General features: G+C 41.2%; 1 protein-coding gene across 1 annotated transcript in view; it reads right to left on the minus strand.

The window, feature by feature from the left end:
• The window catches only part of dlec1 (DLEC1 cilia and flagella associated protein), a 212,489-nt gene that overhangs the window by 137,172 nt on the left and 50,261 nt on the right, over positions 1 to 25,056 (minus strand). Inside the window, exons 4-6 of the mRNA XM_067252169.1 lie at positions 17,939 to 18,095; positions 5,950 to 6,060; positions 5,610 to 5,803 (exon numbers count right to left, since the gene is read on the minus strand). Of these exons, the coding sequence (XP_067108270.1) occupies positions 5,610 to 5,803; positions 5,950 to 6,060; positions 17,939 to 18,095 (462 nt within the window). The remainder of the gene's footprint in view (positions 1 to 5,609; positions 5,804 to 5,949; positions 6,061 to 17,938; positions 18,096 to 25,056) is intronic.

The raw sequence follows: 25,056 nt of genomic DNA on the forward strand, positions 1-25,056 counted from the left end.
TCTTCCCTTTGGCACTTACTTTGGTTGTTCACAATGTGTGCTTCATGTTTTGGCTACTCGCAATGTTTTGTGGCTATCTCGTTGTTATGATCAGTGACCTATGCACTTGTAAAGCTCTCTCTTGGAAGTCGCTTTGGATAAAAGCGTCTGCTAAATGAATAAATGTAAATGTAAAATGTTTATCTAGATAGATTTAATTGTCATTCTTAAAAAAAAATACATAAATATATATATATATATATATATATGAAATAACACTTTAGCAACTCTTAAGGATTGCAATGAACACATACGAGCAGCCTACCATCCTTTGTAGAAAGAAATAGAAAGGAGAGTAGTAGACTATAATAGTAGAAAGGAGGGTAGTAGACTGCAGTCTATGTAGGTAGGCCTAGACTATGTAGTCTGCTGGAATCACACACAAGGAAGCAAACTCACTGTAGCCAAGCCTTGACACTGTTCAGTCTGTCAGCATCTCTGTGTGTCTTTGCATGTGGGACATTCTTGAACGGGCAACTATGCCAGGAAATATGAAGGGTATACCTTGCTCCAAAGCAGTACCTGAATATTATCATCAGTTTTCCAGGTCATCTTGAAACACAAAGAATCAAGGAGACTTTTTATTCAATTGTATAAAGTTTCATTGTTTAAAGTAGCCTATATGTTGACAAGCCTCTATATTACCTCTCCTTCTGGCTTCCCCAATATTAATAATCCAAGATGGCGCAGATGAAGGCTGCCTCGGTCGTTATGTGCGCTCTTTTCTGTCTTGTTTTGTCTGTTAATTCAGTGTTCTGCCAAGATTTCCGGGGTTCTCTAACTAGAGAAGTACTTCTAAACATCAGGACTACAACTCCTGTGGATTTATTTCCTACTTTTCTGCTTCCAGCGGCAGAATTAGTAGGAATTATAGTCAAAGCCATCCTCGGCTTTGTCCTAGCAGCGAAGCGTCGTAGGAGAGGCAAACGAGACGGTGCTCTGGTCCGACTCCGTCGGCGTGGGGCACGCACAGTGTTACCGGGATATTTCTCTCCAACGTGCGTTCACTGAGCAACAAACTGGATGAACTTCAGCTACTGGTGTGGAAAAACAGAGACTTTCATTCATCTTCCGTTTTGTGCTTTACGGAGACATGGCTGAGTGAACTGATCCCAGACTCTGCGCTACAGCTAGCAGGTTTCAAACTGCTGAGAGCGGATCGTGACCCTGTGCTCTCTGGAAAAACGAAAGGCGGTGGTATTTGTTTTTACATTAACAGTGGCTGGTGTGAAGATGTGACAGTGATTCTGCAGCACTGTTCTCCTGATCTGGAATAATTTTTTATTAACTGTAGATCTTTTTACTCGCCACGAGTGTTTGCATCATTTATTCTGGTTGGCGTCTACATGCCTCCGTAGGCTAGCGTCAACGAGGCTCAACGTGTGCTCGCCAGCCAGATACTGAGTGTGGAGCATGAAAATCCGAATTCCTTGGTTATTGTGCTAGGCGACTTTAACAAAGGCAATCTCACTCAAGAACTCCCAAAATATAGACAATTCATCAAATGCCCTACCAGAGAAGGAAACGCCTTGGATCACTGCTACTCTACAATCAGCAAAGCATACCATGCGGTCCCCCGAGCAGCACTGGGTCACTCTGACCACGCCATGGTCCACCTGATTCCTGCATACAGGCAGAAGCTAAAGCGCTGTAAGCCTGCTGTGAGGACATCAAAACAGTGGACCAGTGAAGCTATGGAGGATCTGCGGGCGTGCTTGGACTGCACTGACTGGGACATGTTCACGACTGCTACCAATAGTCTGGATGAGCTCACAGAGGCTGTGACATCATACATCAGCTTCTGTGAGGACTGCTGTATACCAACACGCACCAGGGTAAGCTACAACAACGACAAACCCTGGTTTACAGCTAAACTCAGAAGGTTGAGGTCAGAGAAAGAGGCCACGTTTAGGAATGGGGACAAAGACAGTTTCAAGGAGTCAAAGAACAAGTTTAGCAAGGCGGTCAGGGAGGCTAAACGACTGTACTCTGAGAAATAAAACACCAATTCTCTGCAAACGACTCTGCTTCTGTCTGGTGAGGGCTCAGGCAGATTACCAACTACAAGCCCAGAGCCCCCCACTCCACTAACGACTCCCGCCTGGCCAACGACCTGAATGAGTTCTACTGCAGATTTGAAAGACAATTGGACAGTCCTGAACTACCCCTTCCCACCCTGACCCTCTACTGGACCCCCTGCATTTGCCTACAGAGCCAACAGGTCTGTGGACGATGCAGTTAACATGGCCCTCCACTTCACCCTACAGCCCCTGGACTCCCCAGCATCCTATGCCAGGATCCTGTTTGTGGACTTCAGCTCTGCCTTCAATACCATCATCCCCGCCCTGCTTCAGGACAAGCTCTTCCAGCTGAACGTGCCTGATTCCACCTGCAGGTGGATCACAGACTTCCTGTCTGACAGGAAGCAGTGCGTTAAGCTGGGAACACAAGTCTCTGACTCCCGGTCCATCAGCACCGGATCACATCAGGGTTGCGTCCTTTCTCCTCTGCTCTTCTCCCTGTACACCAACAGCTGCACCTCCAGTCATCCGTCCGTCAAACTCCTGAAGTTTGCGGACGACACCATCCTTATTGAGCTCATCTCTGGTGGAGACGAGTCTGATTACATTTACATTTAGTCATTTAGCAGACGCTCTTATCCAGAGCGACTTACAGTAAGTACAGGGACATTCCCCCCGAGGCAAGTAGGGTGAAGTGCCTTGCCCAAGGACACAACGTCAGCTGGCATGACCGGGAATCGAACTGGCAACCTTCGGATTACTAGCCCGATTCCCTAACCGCTCAGCCACCTGACTCCTGATTATAGGTGGGAAGCGGCCAACCTGGTGACCTGGTGCAGTCAGAACAACTTAGAGCTCAATGCTCTTAAGACAGTGGAGATGGTTGTGGACTTCAGGAAGAACACAGCCCCACTCACCCCCATCACCCTGTGTGACTCCCCAGTCAACACTGTGGAGTCCTTCCGCTTCCTGGGCACTATCCTCTCCCAGGACCTCAAGTGGGAACTGAACATCAGCTCCCTCATCAAGAAAGCACAACAGAGGATGTACTTCCTTCGGCAGCTGAAGAAGTTCAACCTGCCAAAGACAATGATGGTGCACTTCTACTCAGCCATCATTGAGTCCATCCTCACCTCCTCCATCACCGTCTGGTACGCTGCTGCCACTGCCAAGGACAAGAGCAGGCTGCAGCGTATTATCTGAGAAGGTGATTGGCTGCAATCTGCCTACCGTCGAGGACCTGCACACCTCGAGGACCCTGAGGCGAGCGAGGAAGATTGTGGCTGACTCCTCCCACCCTGGACACTCCCTGTTTCAGTCACTCCCCCCGGCAGAAGGCTGCGGTCCATTAGGACCGCAGCAGGACGCCACAAAAACAGTTTCTTCCCTTGTTGAAGAGGCTGTTGGCCTCTTCAACAAGGCCAAGGGACCACACTGACTCTAATGACTTCCTGCTTAAAACACACTGCTTTTTGCACTGCATTACAAAATTGTATCTTGTACATTTGTATTTTTTGTAATATTTGTATTTTTGTATTTTTATATTGTCATTTACGGCAACTTATATTTAATTTTATTGTATATTTAATTTAATTCTAATCCCACTTAGTACTGCTAGTTTATGTACCCTTAGTATAGATAGTCCACATATTAAAATTTTAGGTCCCTATATGTTTATTGTATGCACCTTCCTGCCGAAGCAAATTCCTTGTCTGTGCAAACTTTCATGGCGAATAAATCCCATTCTGATTCTGATTGTAGGTGCAATATACTGTCCCCATGGGTGTATCCAGGCCCACTGGAAGACTCAGGGGGTGACTGCCTGGTGCCCCCATGGTTGAAAAAGTGTTTCCAAAATGCCCTCTAGAGTGGCAAAAATTAGACCAAGTGCCCTACTGTCTGCCATTCACATTGTAAAATATACTTGAGTGCACAGGATGCCCCATGTAATAAATGACAGTGTGCCTTCTATAAATGTAAAAACATGTCTTCATGAGTTCCTTTATAGTAGAGAAAATGTGATGCAGTACCCTATAAGGTGCCCTTACAATGGTCTAAATTGGACTGTTCCCATGCCCTTACTTCCAATGGAAAAGGGTGCTGTTATGAAGTGCCCTTTATGCTGCCCCTACATGACAGTGTCCCAAATATTGCCCTTTCCAAAGAAGACGATTAGATGCTGTGCCTAACAGTCTCCCCTATTGTTCCCACTAGGGCATGCTTTGAGGCTGTGACAACCCTTGACACAGTCACAGTCTGTCACTGTTCAAGCCCCCTCTGGATCTGTGGAGGCAGACTATGTTAATTGGAAATATGGAAATATGGGGCAGCTGTCCATACACTGTCAGCCAGAATAGTAATAATTGGATTTGGATTAAATATGCACGCGTAATATAATAATGATTTATTCTTAGTCATGCTGAGCAATTTTAAATGACTATTATGCCAAGCAAAGTGTGCTACAGTTTTGGTCACCTTCTGATCTGAAGTTGGTGCTGGATCTGTGCAATACTAGTTATTTCAGTGAATCCCCATTTTAGTCATGGTTATCTTTCCCTTTTATCTTAAAGCTCAGCATTTAGCCTATCAGTTAATAAATGCGTGTGGCAAAGTTATTTTGAAGTAATTTATAAATTTTGTTCAAGATGTGAAGACAAAAACATTATTAGCCCACATCAAGTGCAATTAACCATGGCCTTCTTCAGTGTTTTGAATTTTATCCTACAATTTTCAATTGCTGCCACGTTCTTTTTTGGGCTATTATTCTCAATCTCCTGTTGAGAATATCGGCCATAGGCTAGTCTACTGTCAGAACGGTTTCAGACAGCTCATCAAATTACACTAATTATCAGTAGGCCTAAATACATATATATATGTTAAGTAGATTTGGTAGGTCTACAATTGACGCATTTTAACAGTCGTAATGGTTTGACAAGTTGTCTCCCTTGCCATGTTAATTGCAGCAACATTGTCCTTTTTGGGGACAATGTTTTAAGCTGCTGAAACAACACCACTCTGCTGGTTTACGCTTTGCTTTTTGCAACATAACTCCTCTTTTCGACGATCGCCTGATCTGGGCTGCAGTCTAAATTTATTGAGGTCTAGCTTGAATTAGCGTTGCCTGTTAGTGGAACGGAACATTCGTGGAACGGCTTGAGGCTTAAGTCTAAGTTGACGTTTATCCAAGTGAGACTTATTCGTGTTAGCCTGACTTGTGTTAGCGACGTTGATGGAACACCCCCCTGGAGGGTTGTTTCCAAATAATCTATGATTGTTTGAAACAGGTGACCACACTACACACATCAAGTACCCTTAATGAATCTGTGTAAGAGACAATTATTTCAATGCACTCCAGCCAATCAGAATCAAGTATTCACCAAGGCCATGGTATAAAAGTTATTCTGCTATTTAGCCACATCTGCAACAAGTGATAAACCCATTCAGTCATTAAATTATCTAATGCTTTGAGTATCTGGTATGCCTAAGGCACAAAAATTTAACAAAATTATATTATCATAATTCAATAAGACTTCCTTTTCTGTTTCTCACCTCCTTTGTTTTGCACTTGGCAAAGAAGCTGACAGGGCTGGAAGTTCGGGTCAGGGTAGTCTCTGACTCTTCCAGCAGACCCCGGACAGTTCTATCTGTAGACAGGATCACTGTGAAGTCATCATTCTTGGGCCGGTTGCATACATGCTTGTTGTAGACCGTGGTTGGATTAGTAAAACCACGTGTGGACTTGGCTAGGGTGGGAGAGAGTTGGGTTTAGTATTTATTAAAAGTTAGGGTGCAATTAAATATAAATCATTTATTGTTCTGCCTGTACCATATTAGCCATGGATCCAGTTTTCATTATATATGAATGATATGTTTTGGTGTTGAAAATCACCTCTTGGTGCTTTTCCCAGTGGGGCTTGTTCTACTATGTAGTCCTGTGGACAGATCAGGTTGTTGCTTGCAAGGACTCCATTGTTCACACACCACATGAATGTGGATTTGACTGTAAAAAGAAATTAACACTCTTTTCCTCAAGACATACTTAGAAATAGATTATGACATTAACAGGACATCAGAAATGTGTCAGCCCACAAATACAGACTGTGCAGAGTTGTCTGAATGAATGGTCTTCCGAATAAATGGTCTTCTCTCTACAATTGGAAGATGAAATTGACAGGATGTCGATCCCTCATGAAGTTATGATAGCCAAATAAACAGCGTGAATATTACAAAGTATTTTCTCCTTGCCTCAGGCAATGACAAACGGGCCAGAGGTGACATTAAGTTTAGGGCTGCAACGATTAGTTGACATTATCGACAACGTCGACAATAAAAAGATTGTCGATAAATATTTTTGTTGTCGACAGATCGTTTGATCTCATAGGACCTATTTTAAGTGCCTGCAATAACGTGATTTCATCAGTGTGGCGCTGTAGCGCAAGAGCTAAAATGGCATCTTGCAAACGGAGCAGAACAAGTTGCATCACTAAAATTACTGTCATCTGTAATGCGTGCAAGGCGGAACTTGCTTTCCATGGCAGCACAACGTGCATGCTGGAACATTTAAAAAGGAAACATCCCGGCACGAGAGGAGATGGAAACGGTGAGAAGTGAGTGTGCTCCAGCTGGAACTAAGCAAGATGGCCAGTTAGCGACACCAGTTGATAAAAACGCTTTACGCAGTATTTCACGCATACTAACACCGTAGCAACATGTTCACAGACAGAAGTTAGACATGCATTACAGACATAAAGTTAGGAATGTAAACAAATCTCTTAAATTAGGCAGCAGCATTAAGAGCTTCATTTGTAAGACAACAGGGTTATGTTCAATGAAAAACAGTGAGTAATTGGACAAAGAGAGATTGGCCTGTTCAGTTGGCTCAAAATGCAATAAAAAAATATTTTTCAAAAGCTGAAGTGTTTTCCTGGTTTTATTTAGAATAAGTATAACTCAATGTTTTAACAAATTGCAAAAGCTGAATAATCGTTTAAAGCCTACTAATTAATCAGCGAAAGAATTGATGACTAGTCGACTAATCGTTCTAATAATCATTAGATTAGGTAATTATAAAAATAATCGTTTGTTGCAGCCCTAATTAAGTTAGATATATTTTACAGTTAAAATTAACATTCGCAATGTCTTTATTGATGTTCCATCTATATACAGTCTATGGTTTAAACACAAGGCTGATGAGACAGATCATCACATTTACCTTAAAAGTTCATAAACTATAAACAATTATTTCACATTACAAGTGCTGCAATCTGTTTGTCCGGTAGATGGTAACGAATTGGGAGAACACCATTCTCAAATGTGCACTGGATGTAGGGTGGATAGAAAGCAAAGGCTAACCAAATGCCAAATAATTCCAGACTTTGTGGAACGCCGGTAGCAAACGTACTGATTTGAACATTCAGCAAGCCTAAGTTAACATGAATATAGAATGCCGCCTTACTAGCATTTTCAGGTCCACCTCCTTTTCTTTGCTTAAAAACTAGCGACTATTAGTGTAAAATAAAAAAATAATTAGTCTGTTTGCATGTAGACACTTACCCCTTAATTCTATCAAATGATGTCTGCAATACATTGAGAAAGTTTATGAATATACTGTTTATAACCTAGTTTTGCGGCTTTTGCTACCTTGCATAAAAGGTCAGCCCAACAAGGAGACATATTGTAAATAAAAATGGTATGTTTCCTTCAAAACAAGGTATCTTTAGTAGTTTTACTAGTTGAAGAAATGTTGTTGAAAATCCCATAACCTTAACGTTCTATTGAGAAAAAAGTAGTGCACAGTGCCCGTGATGCAGTCGGTGGCACACAAACACACACATACACAGACTCCCGGAATTATAGATAGGGCACAGTGCCCGCGAGCATTCACAGCGCTTTACTTTTTCCACATTTTGTCAATGTGAAAATAAATTAAAATGTGAAAATAAATGTGCAAAATAAATACATTTTCCCTCTAAATTCAACACACAATACCCCATAATGACAAAGTGACAAAAGTTTGTTTCATATTTTTTATAGATTTGCAGAAATTTTGTACAAAAACATAACATGTACATAAGTATTCACAGCTTCACGCAAAAATTATTTATAGTAAACCGCTCTGGATAATAATGAACAATAATGAACCTGTATTGCATACAGATGTGCACTTTAAAGGTCCCATGGCATGAAAATGTCACTTTGAGGTTATTTAACATTAATAAAGTACTAGAGTTCCCCTAGCCTGCCTTTGGTCCCCCAGTGGCTATACATTTTGATAGGTGTAAACCAAGCCCTGGGTATTTTTCTCCGCCTTTGAGAAAATGTAAGCTTAAATGCTTTGATCCAAAAATCTTCCCCGTATGTCGTCATAAGGGGAAAGGTTACCTCCCCTTTCTCTGCTTTCCCCGCACAGAGAATTTGGCCCCCCAATGAGAAAATGAGCTACGACCGTGCGTGCGCGATATCGTTTTTTCCTCGAGAGACATCATGGCTTGCAATGGAAGTTAGCCCCATCTCTCTCCTCTTCATCGTCGTCCTAAGGAAAGCTCATTGTGGGACTGCTCGTAGTGGCTTTAATTCTGCACCAAGGCTGAATTTTGGGAATGAGACTTCAGATACAGTATTATGGGACCACTATAGCCTATATAAAAGCATCCAAAAACAGCATGCCATGGGACCTTTAATTACTTGCAATCTTTTAAACCACATGCCTTTTTGTTTTCTTTAACATTAATTGGGATAGATTTACTGCAATAGAAAATGGGTCAATGACATGACATACATATTTTGGTGTCCGGGTGCATTATTTCCTTTTTTTTTTTTATGTAATCAATTCATGACATGTATAAATTTACTCTTTAAAACCTAATTAGTTGTAATACATTTCAGTACATTCAAATAATAAATATAATTTTATGCTTTTGCATCTCAAACCTCCAAAATGTCAGGTGGCGCAACTGTCCATGCAAATAAGGGGACTAAGAAAACTATAAAAAAATATATTTTAATGATAACAAATTCAAAATAAAATACTTTAGCATGATATTATGTTTGAAACCTTTTTAATGAACCAAATTTTTTAAATACCAATAGTTTTTAAGCCATTGAGATAACTGGAGAACTTTTGTCCGGTCATTTGTATGTTCTCAAATGTCAGAGTGGCACAACCGTAAACATGGGACCTTTATTGTGAAGTAAACAGGTTAAACAGTAAACAGGATATTGCATCATCTAGAGGACCTCAAATGACCCGAGTTATTGAGTGAAAAGGTTTGTAGAGCTCTCTCAAATATTGATAAAAATAGCTACTTTCACCTCATAGGTAGGCTGGTACACTTTCCATGTCAGGTGGTACAACCAATGTATAACAAGGAAAAACAATTGTTACCATAAAACTCTTTATTCTATTTAAAAGTGATGTGTATTAATTTGCTAGCAATGGTGAAAGCTAAAACAGGCGTCCAGGTAGAAGCCTGTTTAATTTGAAATTAGTTGCAAAAGTCAGGTGGCGCAACCAGCATCAGGTGGCAAAACTGCTGCTTTGTTTACTGTATATTGGTACACATGCCATATGGGCAGTTCCATGCAAAGGTCACCCTTACCATAGATAGACCACAAATATAACTGTTGTTAAAATGTTCATTTAGGTCTATATTTTCTTGCATGGAACCAGTCTGATCGAAATGTATAGACAATTGCACTCTTTTACATAATATACAAGTTGTGCACTCATGCAAAAAATAAATAATTAATGGTCGTTTTGTACCGTTTCAAGAATGGGGTAAATGGACTCCAGTTTTCAATAAAATGTTACCATTTGTCATTTTCCTGATTGACAAGGGAATGATAGAGCATTGTGTATGCTCAGCTTGAGTTAGAAGCACAACTCCTTAAATGCATAAGCCTTTATGAGTCAGTAAGTTCCATGGCCAAGTCACGTCCGTAACGTTTTGTAGAATAAGTTTATGCCATTCAAACAGTGCCGATGCTACAACATCCAAAGTTTCTGTGCAAAGCTTATTTATACCAATGGTTAGTTTAATTAACAAATCTTGCTCCTTTGTTGCTTTTAAAAACTCTAATGATGTGTTATATGGACGTGACGTTACGGACGCTACATAATGTTAATTTTCAATGTAAATGTTCTCAAATGAAAAGCTGACAATAGTGTTTTTCGGCATGTTATAACCCCTTTCAAAAATAGTATGTAGTTATTACATAGTATTGCATTCCATTTGCCATGAATTTAATATTTAAAAAATCTAGGAATACTTTTTATGATGCTTATTTCAAATGAATTTTATGATTAAACTGAAGCTGATGTTTATTTTCCAGTGAATCAAACTAAAACATGAATTTGTTGTTCAATCCATTACAATGTATCAATTTAATCTATTGCATCTATTGTATAGTGATGTATCCTGTTTTTGATCAATTTACTACTTTTACTTTAATAGAAACTGTTGACTTAAACACTTATTGTGTATTTGAAATAAAAAAATATATTATTCAGCATATTTTCTGTCATTACTAATGTTGTCAGGTGGCACAACTGATAATCGTCAGGTGGTGCGACCATGTAAAATATTAAATTCAACCAATTAATAATAGGTCAAAGTGAACAAATGGTTGATATATATGATGTGAATAGCTATTGTACTGAATGCATTCATTTGTAGATTTGTAGAATATTTTTTTTGTCTTTAAATGTGAAAATCGGATGCTAAAGATACTAAATACCGGGCCACTAGAATGCAATGATCTTAAATTGTCATAAATACAAAACACCAACTCAAAATTATAGTGTGTTAGGGACTAGAGACATTCTAATGGATACTTGTGAAAATAATTCACTTAAAATAAATAGTCGGAAAATAAATATATATTAACAAATATTTGGTTGCGCCACCTGACATATTTTGGGTAGTGAAGTTAAAAATACAAGAAAAAAAGGAATTTAAGCACTTTGAAATGTTACTTAAATAACAAAAGTTGCTTAAACACACTGCTCCAGATGTAAAAATATGCATGAAATCCATTTTGAAAACACTTTATAAAAATGCTTTTTTAGAAACCTTATTTGTCATTGACCCAAATACAGTAGGCTTGATTTCAACATGTTACGGTTGGGGCACAGATGGGCAGACTCCTCAACTCTTAAGTAAAAATAACGCCGAAATGCAGTCGAGGGTGCTGCTGCGTTACGGGATATGTAGGCCCAACCTGTCTCTACACATCGCGTGCTTCATACCGTCATTGTGAAGCTTCAATGTTTCGTGTTTGAATTGTTTTGACGCTGTTACAAATTTGGACAGTCTTGCAATTGAAGGCCCACAGAATTTACAGAACACACAGTGCATTGATCCGTCTTAGTACCTTACGGTACGTGTCCACTACAGCGGAGCGGGCGGCATGTGGCATCGGCTTCCAATTCATTTTCAATGAAACCGGGCGTTGACGCTCGCGTTGGGCATTGTGAGAAGGCGAGCGGAGCGGAGCGTTGCAAGTTGGATTTTCTCAACTTTATGTAAATGAAAAGCGTTAAAAGCTAGTGTTGGCCAATCGGATTGGTTTCTTGTTTCTTGTAACGTAGCAACCGTTGGTCATGATCAACATTTCTAGGTTTTACAATTTCAAGATGGAGGAAAAACTTTTCGTATGTGTCTGCACGCCCAGTTCTGTTCAGAACAAAGAATTTAAAGATTACATTAAACTAATAATGCATGGTGCAGGGTTGCCAATGTTGTCAGTGTCCCTAGTGTATTTTTATACTTTTAAATTCAGTCTCGTCACATTACGTGACTGTTCTGTGCCCCTGCTAGCTCGCTAGCCCTGCCTACAAATGGTAGGCTGGGCTGGTTGAGTGAAAATTCTGTATTTTTACACAAATGTTGTGTAAAAGTGGTATTTTGATCTATATTGTGAGTACATGAACCCAAGTCTGCACGCTTGGCCATGACTACAACGGTGACCTTAGAGAACTACAACTCTGTATTAACCTGTCTAACACGCCCCCAAGCGTGGGGTACTGTGGGAAGGCAAGCGGTGCGGAGCGTTAAAAAACGCTCTAGTGGACAAGTACCGTTAGCTCTAACCATTGCCGCCGCCGCCGTCAGTGTTGCCAGTATTGCCATGGCAATACTACTTTTGAAAAAAGTATTGCCTCATTTGCCTGGCAATACTACTTATTCGCAGACCTTATGAGGTTTATTTAATTTAGAAAACTTAAGTAAACTGTAATGACAACCACATTTTATGTAGTGAGGAATCTGAAGCGATACGAAAACATCTGACTTTTCAATAGGCTATACGTTGCGCCTTGCGCTGGCGAAAAAGTTTGTCAATACTACTTATCAGTGGCAAAACCAGACTTTTATATATGGGGTGGCCAGGGCTACTTCAGGGGGTCCACAGACCAAGACTGAAAATGTGTGTATAACCTTAGCCTGGCTATAAGCAGTGCAAGTTATTCATATGATTGCTGATGCGAAATAGAAATTCTAATTCACTTAAGCCTGTGGGGAGTCAGGTGGCTGAGTGGTTAGGGAAGCGGGCTAGTAATCTGAAGGTTGCCAGTTCGATTCCCGGCTGTGGCAAATTACGTTGTGTCCTTGGGCAAGGCACTTCACCCTACTTGCCTCGGGGAGAATGTCCCTGTACTTACTGTAAGTCGCTCTGGATAAGAGCGTCTGCTAAACGACTAAATGTAAATGTAAGCCTGAGTTCTTCGGTGTGGCCTAGTATGGTCCACTTACTTTAATCAAATTCTACATTTACTATGAATAGACTGTGTCTCTACATCTGAATTGCAACTCATTTCTTTCTTACACACACTGTACTATACTCACAAACTGGAGAGACTTTGGTCACTCTGTTTTCATGAATACATAATCTGGGTCTAACCAGGTTAGATCCTTTGATGAATCTTTGACATTAAAACATAACTATTAGTGTATACTCACACAAAACATGCCGCAGACATCAAAACAAGAACACTCATGAATCAACAACCAACATTTTAAAGTGAGGCTTAATCGGAAAAAAACTTTTGTGTAGGCTTACATGTGTGGCCTACAAACACAAGCTAAACTTGGCATGTGACTGACTGCCTAGTATGCTCTGAACTGGTGCCTGTAGCCTCGGGGAGGGAGCTGCTCTGAGGTCTTGGGGTGGTGCAAGGACTGGGGTCTATTTCCACCTGATCCTGTTTGCTCAGCTTTTTGAAGAAGTCTGCTATGTCACCCCTTCTTTTAATGTTTGAAGTGAACCCTAAGCAAAAATAACATGTAGGCCTACACATCCAATTACCCACATTTGAGTCCAATCTCAACCTTAAACATATCCCCATTATTATCTTTAATCAACTACCAGCCTTTAAGTTACTAGATCATGGCTAGCCCTACTCTGAAATACGTATTTCAAACAGGCATTATACAATAGCAAACAGGGTAGCTATCTGACTGCAGTGTTCATCTTTTGTAATGTTAATCAGAATCAGAATTCGGTTTATTCGCCATGTATGTTATACAAACACGGAATTTACTGTGGCAGGGAGGTGCAAAACACAAAAAATATACAGATCTTAAATTAAGTAAAAGTACAAAAGTTTAACTATTTCTAAGAACTAAACAATCTAAGAATACAACAATTTAAATATAAAATAAAATATATATAAAAATAAGAATAGAATGAGCAGCGTGAATGGTCAACATAGTGCAATCAGATACTGAGATAAAGTGTCTTATGCATATTGAATTGCCATTAGATGGACTTATAATAGTTAAATAAGTGAATGAATGTCAATTGGAGTCCTTGGCCTTGTTGAAGAGGCCAGTAGCAGTTGGAAAGAAACTGTTCTTATGGCGTGAGGTTTTGGTCCTGATGGACCGCAGCCTTCTGCCAGAGGGGAGTAGCTGGAACAGGGAGTGACCAGGGTGGGAGGGGTCAGCCACAATCTTCCTCGCATGCCTCAGGGTCCTCGAGGTGTGCAGGTCTTCGAGGGTAGGCAGATTGCAGCCGATCACCTTCTCAGCAGTGCAGATGATACGCTGCAGTCTGCTCTTGTCCTTGACAGTGGCAGCAGCGTACCATATGGTGATGGAAGAGGTGAGGATGGACTCAATGATGGCTGTGTAGAAGTGCACCATCACTGTCTTTGGCAGGTTGAATTTCTTCAGCTGCCGTAGGAAGTACATCCTCTGTTGTGCTTTTTTGGTGAGGGAGCTGATGTTCAGTTCCCACTTGAGGTCCTGGGAGAGGATGGTGCCCAGGAAGCGGAAGGACTCCACAGTGTTGACTGGGGAGTCGCACAGGGTGATGGGGGTGAGTGGGGCTGTATTCTTCCTGAAGTCCACAACCATCTCCACTGTCTTAAGAGCATTGAGCTCTAAGTTGTTCTGGCTACACCAGGTCACCAGGTTGTCAGCTTCCCACCTATAGTCAGACTCATCCCCGTCAGAGATGAGTCCAATGAGGGTGGTGTCGTCCGCAAACTTCAGAAGTTTGACAGACGGATGACTGGAGGTGCAGCTGTTGGTGTACAGGGAGAAGAGCAGAGGGGAAAGGACGCAGCCCTGAGGAGATCCGGTGCTGATGGACCAGGAGTCAGAGACTTGTGTTTCCAGCTTAACGCACTGCTTCCTGTCAGACAGGAAGTCTGTGATCCATCTGCAGGTGGAGTCAGGCACGTTCAGCTGGGAGAGCTTGTCCTGAAGCAGGGCAGGGATGATGGTGTTGAAGGCAGAGTTGAAGTCCACAAACAGGATCCTGGCATAGGATGCTGGGGAGTCCAGGTGCTGTAGGGTGAAGTGGAGGGCCATGTTAACGGCATCATCCACAGATCTGTTGGCTCTGTAGGCAAACTGCAGTGGGTCCAGGAAAGGGTCTGTGACGGCTTTGAGGTGTGCCAGCACAAGGCGCTCAAAAGACTTCATTACCACAGAGGTCAGGGCGACGGGTCTGTAGTCATTGAGTCCTGTTGGCCTTGGCTTTTTGGGCACAGGGATGATTGATAAGGCATCTCATCAAGGAATCTTAGCAGTTAAAGTACAATAATGGAGTCAGGTGGCTGAGCGGTTAGGGAATCGGGCTAGTGATCTGAAGGTTGCCAGTTCGATTTCCGGCCGTGCAAAATGACGTTGTGTCTTGGGCAAGGAACTTCACCCTACTTGCCTCGGGGGAATGTTCCTGTACTTACTGTAAGTCGCTCTGGATTAGAGCGTCTGCTAAATGACTAAATGTAAATGTCGTGTAGCGACCCACACAGAAAGACGTGTGTTTGGCTATATGTTAGGCTGTTAGTTGGTTGTTTACCAATATTGTTCGCAGGGTCCAACATGCCAATCAACCTGCTGTCTGCCAATCACGGGAATGTTCGGATGCCGGGCAGCCTGGTGGTTGGCGAAGGGGCATGGAGGGGGGTTGGGCAGGGGGGGGGTGGAGCATTTAAAGTTAAGAGCAGGTTTAGCGTCTGTTCTTTCTGTTACGTCTGGGTTTTACAAGAGACGGTCACTATTTTTTTGTGGGCTACCTTTCTTATATTTAGCGTCGGATAGGGCCAAACAGCTGTTTGGCTTACTAGTAGCCTGTGTATCGTGTGGTTAATAAACGTCAATTCGGGAACTTCATCTTATGCCTGGACGATTATTCCTTTCTGACCTAGTCCAGGGTTTTTCCTGGGTCAAAATGGGTCTTCGGTGCTCCAAAAAAAATACATATATGTATTCTTTTTTTTCTTTTTTCTAATCAATGTACGTACGTACGTTATCATTCGCTTATGTTATGTTGATCGAAATGTATTATATTGGTTCTCTGTTCAATTGTCTTACCACCACAAACATCAAGACATTTAGTTCATAACAGAAGTCATTACATGCCAGGGTTTTTCCTGGGTCAAAATGGGTCTTCGGTGCTCCAAAAAAAAAAAAAAACGTATTCTTTTTTTTCTTCTTTTTTCTAATCAATGTATTTATTCCCAGGTGTTTTGCATCTCCCCCCCTCCCTGTAATAGTCTAATAGCTAATGTAATATTGCACATATTTTCATCCTATTTCCCCTAAAGCAATAAAGTTACGCTACTTAAAGACACCTTACACTCACAAAGTATGCTCTAAATGGCATAAATGCTGCCAATTAATAATTGACGTAACAACTTATTGTAAATGGTCAGTAGCCTAGCCTATCGATTAAGGTAAGCCACTCTGAAGCATGTACACTGCCTGCTTCATTTGATCTTAATAGGCTAACCATTCTGTAGCAAATAATAACAATAAACCCACTTTTTATTAATTAAAACTACTTCAGCATAATAATGCACCTAAAATACAAACCTGAGGAAGCGCAGCAATCGCTATCGAATCAACAGACAATATATATAGCTAGTAGGGGAAGAATACAAATAACGAAAATCACCAGTTAACTTGATTTAAATTTGCAAGAACTATAGACTTATACAATAACAGGCTTAAATGAACTGACAACATAAGTTATACGACTTACAGTTCTCAAGGACGCACACACGCAATCTCAACTGCGGTGTGAAGCGCGTATCCGTGCAATTCTCCGACATGCACTAACAATCACTGCTGATAGACGGCCTAAAATGTTGTACAGCCTGATTTCTGATACCGTGGCAGCAGAAATGTAGCCATAGAGGAAACACTGCACTATATATTATCATTCCAGGTTAAGACTACCAATGGAGGCTGCGTTGGAAATCATAAATCAAACTTTTGTCAGCAATTTCAGTGGAAATTTCATTTGCATTTGTACAGGTGTATTCGTGCACGTGGGGCTGGCCCTCGCAGCGGAACGACAGTTTACTAGCCGCTCTGTCCATTCGCGCACCTCAAAGTTGCGTATTGATCAGACAAGAAGACACGCTTATCAACTCGATTACTATTGATCAAAACAGAACAAGGGTTCGGCTGTAGCCTACTTGAAACATACTAATAAGAACATATTCGCTGACATGCATTGCACGCGTGTTGTACACAGGTTTTTTTTTTTATTATTATCGCAGACCTTTTTTTTGCCTTTGGTACTCGGGATTTGTCATTGGCGCTCGGGAAAACGGCTTTGGCGCACGCCAAAATTTTCTCTATGCAGGAAATATTCTGTAGTCAGGTCATTACAATAGATTTCAAATGGCTAAATGATACTGTTGTTTTTGTTGTAAATGCCGTTGTGTAAATAAGATAAATAACATAAGGGCATTTAGTTTGTTTAATAAAAGAGCAAGCTATAGCTGTTTAATAGGAAAGTTAACCTTAAATGACTTATTTTGTGATCTGGCGCTATATAAAAAATTTGTAATTAACTTGACCTTCCAGGGGGGGCGGGGGTGCCCCCTAATATAATGGTAGGGGAAACACTGCACATTACTGTTTTAACCCTTGTGCTGCCTTCGGGTCACATGACCCAAAGGTTCATAACGAACCATCGTTGTGTTTACCCAATTTTACCCAATACAAAAACAAATTAAAATTATTTTCTTTTAACCTTTGCAATGTGGGGGGTTTGAGACAGCCCAACGGTTAAAAGAAAATGCTTCACAAGCGGTAAAGTTGTCGCAATACGACGGTGGGTCACAATGACTGATGGGTCAGAATGACCCGAAGATAACACAAGGGTTAACAAATGCTCATAATAAATCATAGCATATTGCCTAAAACCTAAGTTAAGCACAAAAATAATCAGTGATACATTTGCGACCCATAAAAAATTTCAGTCGCAATGGCATTTCAAAAGGTCGCAAATGCGACAATTTTGGTCGCAGTGTAGTGCCCTGCAAATGTCATTATCTGAATGCTCTTGATATAGGGTTTATCCATATGGAAGTAATTTAGTCTTATACTGCTCTATGATGGGGGCCTCTATCTTACCTGCAGGGAGGCCAAGATGGTGGTAAGCCACTCCCATTTCCTCCACCACCGTATCATGCACCTGGCTCTCTGTGGCTGTGGCCTGGACCCTTGCCTGGATGATGTGGTTCTCTAGCATATCAGCATCTCTCATACGCTTCCTATGTTCTGAGTGCACCTTAGGTAAAAAACAGAATCGCATCATTAGGGTTCAGGTTGAAATACACTGTAAAACCTACCAGCTCATCTTAATAAAAGAAGTAAGCTAACAAAACTTAGATGGCATAGAAAGTTGTAGTTACTTGAGTGATACACTAACATGAACTCATAATTGAACTGCATCCATAATGACTCATTGAGTCATGAGTCATTTGGAGTTTGATCAACTTCTGGTAGACTTTCAAGTTAGGTGTATCAATTCCAATGTGTTGTATTAACTCATTTGATCTAAATTGACATTACATACAGTGGCTGTGTTCGAAAACATGTTTGCCTCGCAAATCATATAAACCATTATTACTTGTTACAATAACGGTGTTATCGGATAGTACAGTGTCTATTTCTCTGTAACTTTTGAAAAATCCAGGCGAGAAAACGCTGAAAAATGTACATTTACATACAAAACATGGCTGTCAGCAGAGTTTGGTCCGCCATCTTTGTTCACAATTTCCAGTTGCCTAGGGAGCTTACGCAGATTTGTGGCTAATAGGCAGCTCAAGGCTGCATCGATGCTAACAGTGCGTGTCCACTGCAGCGACGCGATGCGAGCGACAACATGTTTTCCATTCATTTTCAATGGAGCCAGGCGAATCGCTTGCGTGGTGCATTGTGGGTAGCGACGCGATCGAGTTGAGATTTTCTCAACTTTATGCAAATGAGGAGCGATTTTCGCTAGCGATGGCCAATGGCAGTGTTTTCTTGTTTCTCGTAACGTAGCAACCATGGTAAACATTTCTAGCTTTCAGTTTTTAAGATGGAGGAGAAACTAATCGCCTGTGTGGCTGCATATCCAGTCCTGTACGATACGTCTCTGTATTTGTACAAAGACATTAATAAAAAGAATGAGGCCAGGCGCAGGTTTGCCGACGTTGTCGGTGCTCCTGGTGTTTTTTTTGTACTTTGTACTCTCGAACAAAGTTACGTTCCAGGGAGTTCCAGCCGGGCTACTACTATAAACCCGGCTGGAACTCCCTGGTCGTATCGACAGATTAGCAGAGACTTTGAGTACTATAATAAAACGTTTTTACACATGTCAACGTGTATGTCTATTAAACAGTTTAGTATTTTGTATACAAGTTGTATTTTGATCAATGTTGCGAAACCCCACGTAAACCCAAGTCTGCACAATTGGCCATGACAACTACAACAGTGACTTTAGAGAACTACAATTCTACATTAATCTGTTTGATACGCCCCCGCGCGTGGTGAACTGTGGGAAGGCGAGCGATGGCAAGCGATTCGCGTCGCTCCAGTGATCTGTCTTTTCTGGATGTAAATGTACATAAATTTTTTTGGGCCGTTTTCTCGCTAAAACTATTTGTAAAACCATTAAAACCTCACTGTTGTTTTCATTTCTTAGTAATTTTCATTGTGAATTAGTTTTAGTTTTTAGCAGCTTTGAACAATCAGATTACAGTCGAATAAATAAATCAAAGAACCCACAAAGCATCTTTTATGAGGATTGGGCTATTTCAGAAAACACTATTGTCAATAAAGAAAGGGGGGGGGAAAGGAAATGTAGCGTCTAGATCCCATTAACGCAGTTTACAACCCTAAACCAATATTAATGACTCCATACTCTGCATTTTGGGGATCTAGACAAGCGATCTATTTAACATCGACGCAGCGCACTAACATGCTGTTGTTTGTGTGAAGTAGAACTAGCCAGGCGTAACGATACACGGCACGTTGACCCAGCTCAGTTCAACGGCTCAGTTAAGAAAGCGGAGAGAAGAAATAAATTTTAAAAAGTGAAGAGGGAAGAGAGAAATTCAAGAAAGTGAAGAAAGAAGAGAAAAATTCAAGAAAGTGAAGAGAGAAATTCAAGAAAGTTAAGAGATAAGAGAGAAACTTTTCTGTGGTTTTTGTGTCCTTATACCAAGTAAGGTAATGATGTTCTCTCTTTTATTAGCTAGCTTGCTAGCAAGATATTTGAAAGCTAACGTTAACTTCGACATTACTGTGAGGAAAGCGTGCCCTTTCTCTTAACATTTAGTTTGCCTACGAAACAAGTCTCTTTTCACCCTTTAGGGTTTTTGACGTCTGCACATTATTTTTTTTTGTTATCTTAAGTTAACGTAACCTAATACGCTTAACATTGTTAACATTAGCATAATTGTGCTGGGCTCCACGTGGTGATTGTGTTGGGCTCCACGTGGTGATTGTGTTGGGCTTCAAGTGGTGAGATCATTCAGTGTGTTTCATTCACATGCAATTTTCACCAGTTGCGCCATAAGGACAATGGGATTTAGATTTTTTTAAATGATATCAAACGGTTGATTTAATTTAAGGCATTCAATATATTTGTTGCTTATACAGCTAATACACAAGTATATCAAATGAATGTTACTGCCTTATTTTAGCTACTATTTTTTCTTTCTACAGATTATTTTAATTTCAGGTGTGGCTGAGCTCATGGACCAAAGTCATGTGGAAATGTAAGATATGTGCTTTTTCTAGTCCCATCAAAGTCTGCTTACTGAGATATTACAGACTCCCAACATGGACAGTATTCTACTGTTTCTCCCTTACCATGTTTGTATTACAACTGCATATGCACTTTTAGCAGTTTTAATTCACTCAAGATACACATGTCAATAGTACACAGACCTAATGTTACTGAGAGAAGGGTAGCAGGCAGTGACCCACATGGTGTGGCAGACAATTTGGCATTTCATTGCCCTCTGTGTGATTTCAAGCAGCCATTTGTTCAGAGGGATATGTTTCTTCATCTAAGGGGACATTTAAAAATGAAGCAAACTGTTCCATGTCCATTCATGGACTGCAGGTTTAAATCAAATGTGTACTTGACATATAATTCTCACAAATGCAGAGAACATCAGAATAACTCTGATTATGATGTGTCTGTTGTAGTGCCAAATGAATCAAATGATTCCCAGGATATTGAACTTGTCCAAGATGCAGCTCTTTCAGATGATGACACTATCTATTCCAACCCAGTGGCCAGTAGCAGCACTGACGGTTTAGCTGACCAATTGGAACATAATTTGGCAGCCTTCTTTGTGAAACTGCAAACTATTCTCCATGTATCAGAGAGGGCAACACAGGAAATCATTGAGCATGTTGATGAGTTGTTTGCACAATCAAAACGGGAGTCAGTTGGCTGAGCGGTGAGGGAGTCGGGCTAGTAATCCGAAGGTTGCCAGTTCGATTCCCGGTCATGCCAACTGACGTTGTGTCCTTGGGCAAGGCACTTCACCCTACTTGCCTCGGGGGAATGTCCCTGTACTTACTGTAAGTCGCTCTGGATAAGAGCGTCTTCTAAATGTAAATGAAAAATGACTAAATGCAAAACCTTGTAGAAGAAGCTGTTACGAAAGTACTGAAAAAACATAACTGCCCTTTAACTGCCACAGTTGTAAGTGATATTGTCCAAGCAGTCTCAGAGAGTAACGTTTTGCACAAATCAATTACATCTGATGCTCCATTGTCAACTGCTAAGAGGAGGAAGTCATATTATGAAAACACGTTTCCACTTGTTAAGCCTGTGGAGTACCTTATTGAGTCTTTACAGCATTCATGTATGTATGTGCCCATTCTCTCATCTCTGCAGGAGTTGCTGAAAAAAGCAGATGTATTGCAGAAAGTCCAAGAAGCTACCACACTACAGCCAGGTCAGTATTCTTCATTTCGAGATGGCTCTTACTGTCAAGAAAATCCACTTCTCTCCAGTGAGGGACTCAAATTACCTGTCATTCTTTATATTGACGATTTCGAAGTTGTAAACCCTCTTGGAACCTCAAGGAAAATCTACAAAACATGTGCAGTTTATTGGACATTGGCTTGCCTGCCACTGAAGTATCGCTCAGCACAACACTGTATGCAACTTGCCCTATTGTGCAATACAGATGATATACAGACTTTTGGATATGCAAAAGTGTTAGCGCCACTCTTAACCCTCATGCTGCCTTCGGGTCACATGACCCAAAGGTTCATAACGAACCATCGTTGTGTTTACCCAATTTTACCCAATACAAAAACAAATTAAAATAATTGTATTTTAACCTTTGCAATGTTGGGGGTCTGAGACAGCCCAACAGTTAAAAGAAAATGCTTCACTTTGTTTTTGTATGCGGTAAAGTTGTCGCAATACGACGGTGGGTCACAATGACTGATGGGTCAGAATGACCCGAAGATAACACAAGGGTTAAATGACCTAAAGACCCTTGAAGAGCAAGGTGTCTATATCGAGACACTTGGTCAGTGTCTCAAAGGTACAGTCCACTGTGTTGCGGCCGATAACCTTGGTGCACATGGGCTAGCCGGTTTCAAGGAGAGTTTTAGAGGTTCATACTGTTGTCGGTTTTGCCTCACTTCCAAGGAAGACATGCAGGTATCAGATGCAACCACTGGTAGTTGTGAGATGACAACCAAAAATCAACATGATCGGCTTGTTCAAGAAATACTAAATGGTGGTTGTGAAAATGATTACGGTGTTAAAAAAAAGTTGTGCCCTCTCTGATCATCTGTCATATTTCCACCCGATCACAGGATTTCCACCTGACATACTGCATGACCTGTTTGAAGGTGTGGTTCCTGTTGAGCTGGCCCTGTGTTTGAAAGGCATGATGAAAAAGAAGTATTTCTCTTTGGAAGATCTAAATAAAGAAATATTGTCTTTTCCCTACCAACATTTTGACAAGGTTGACCACCCCCACCCAATTCCACTAATGTTTGCCAATCGAGGAACAATAGGGGAAAATGGGCATGAGAACCACGCTCTGCTAAGACTGCTGCCTGTTCTTATTGGCTCAAGAGTTCCAGAAGGGGACAGATTTTGGGAGGTCATAATGGAGTTAAAAGACATAGTCGAGCTTGCTGTGTCACATACTTTCACAGACGATACTATTCAGTACATGGCTTGCAAGATTGCAGATCACAGGCAGCTTCTTCAGGAGGTCTTCCTTAACTTGCAGTTACGGCCGAAGCATCATTTCATCGAGCACTACCCTCACCTCATAAAGTGTTTCGGACCTTTGGTGCATCTTTGGACAATGAGGTTCGAGGGAGAACACAAAGTTTTCAAGAAAATTGTTCGCCACGCACAGAACTTTAAAAATGTTCATAAAACTATGGCAGAGAGACACCAAAAGAGTATGGCATTCTACATGTCATCACCAAGATTTTTAAAGCCACCAGTCCAGACTTCAAAAGTGGAATCTCTCTTTGTACAGTCTTTGCCGACAGATACACAAAGCAATACAATTACAGTTAGTGAGTACTATTTTACACTGATTAAATAATATGGGAGCAGCAGATGTTAATGTTGCTGTGCAGGCACAGTAGCTGCTGAAACATACACTAACCTTTGCAGTATCTTTTTGGCTTCCCTACACAGTTGTACAAATGGCAACGCCTAATGTCCTCAAGCTAAGGGTGATTCTGGATGAAGTTAATGCTGAAAAGCTTAACTTGCACTCTCGCCCTGAGACTGTGAATACTGGATCTGAAAAATAAGCTTGACCTGAACTATGACTTTCGCCCTGCAATTCCAAGACCCTGAATTTGATAATGCCGTATGCAATTTAGTCAATATAGAGGACCTGCCATCTATCGCAACTGTCAAGTTAGTTAAAGTAACTGAATTGGATCTGAGTTCAGCCAGCACTGATGACACAGTGTTGTTATCAGATATAGAGTCACCTGAGCGCCTCTGTAGGTGGCCTGAAGTTTTTGTTGTTCCGACATTCTCATACGAGGTGGAGTTTGCATTAAGAGAGGGCAACTGTGCGTTTGAGAAGGAAGACAAAATCTTAAGGTTAACAAGGGATCAAAAACATAACATACTGGATGTGATGGCTGCGGAAATGTATAGACATAAGGCATATCCGAGTAGCAAACAGATAGGCAAGGCTGCAGATGCCCTTGTGAATAAACACCCCTGCCTGACAGAGAGAGGTTCCCAAACAGGATGTGAAGCATGGAAGAACAGCCTTCGCTTCAAGATGGGCAACTACAGAACTAAGCTAAGCAATGCTGGCATAAAAGATGTGGCCGTGAATGCAGGAAAGTGCAGCCGCAGCAACCCGACAGGTACACCATCCCGGACCAACATAAAACGACCCAGAAGAGGGGAAATCCAGTTCCTCCCTAACTATCCCTGTGGTGAGAACAAGGACACACTGGAGACCAGAAGGATGGAGATCCTGGAGGAATTCAAGATGCCAGCTGACAGAGACATGGTTCTCGTCCATCAGCACATGCAGCGCACCTTTCCACTTCGCCGTGAAGAGATTGTGACCTTAGCTCCTCCCATCGCAGAATTGAAAGATAGATGGCCTGCCCTCTTCTCTGAAGCTCAAGTAAGTAAAATATAATGGGACACAACACAAACAACCAACATTGATTATTGCTTGATTTGATAAAAAAAAAAATATTGTGACATTGTCCTCACGATAATTTCATCAGGGAAACGGTTCATGATTTATGTAAAAAATACATTATTTCGACACTTACTCTGGAAAACTTAACTTAAAAATAACAGCTTCATTGCAACCTGCTTGCCCTTTACAGATATGTTTAGGAAATATAACGGTTGTCCAAAATATTAAAAGGAATCACATGAATCAGACCACTTTATGAATTCAAATATGGACTTGTTATGATTTAGGCTCATTATGGGATGTCTCTTTATGCTTTTGTGTTTGGTACAAATCAAAGCCTTCAATATTCCTTCTTTGCTGCGCTCGATAAAAACACTACACAGCTGCTCAAACTCTACAAAGAGAGGAAGACTGGAACCTTTGGTGAGAAGATGGCAGATCTGCTGATGGCATATGAGGAGCAGGTAAGGGTGCTATTAATATGTTTACATTTAGTCATTTAGCAGATGCTCTTATCCAGAGCGACTTACAGTAAGTACAGGGACATTCCCCCCCGAGGCAAGTAGGGTGAAGTGC

Source organism: Osmerus mordax, chromosome 15, assembly GCF_038355195.1.
Source record: "Osmerus mordax isolate fOsmMor3 chromosome 15, fOsmMor3.pri, whole genome shotgun sequence".
NCBI classification, from domain to species: domain Eukaryota; kingdom Metazoa; phylum Chordata; class Actinopteri; order Osmeriformes; family Osmeridae; genus Osmerus; species Osmerus mordax.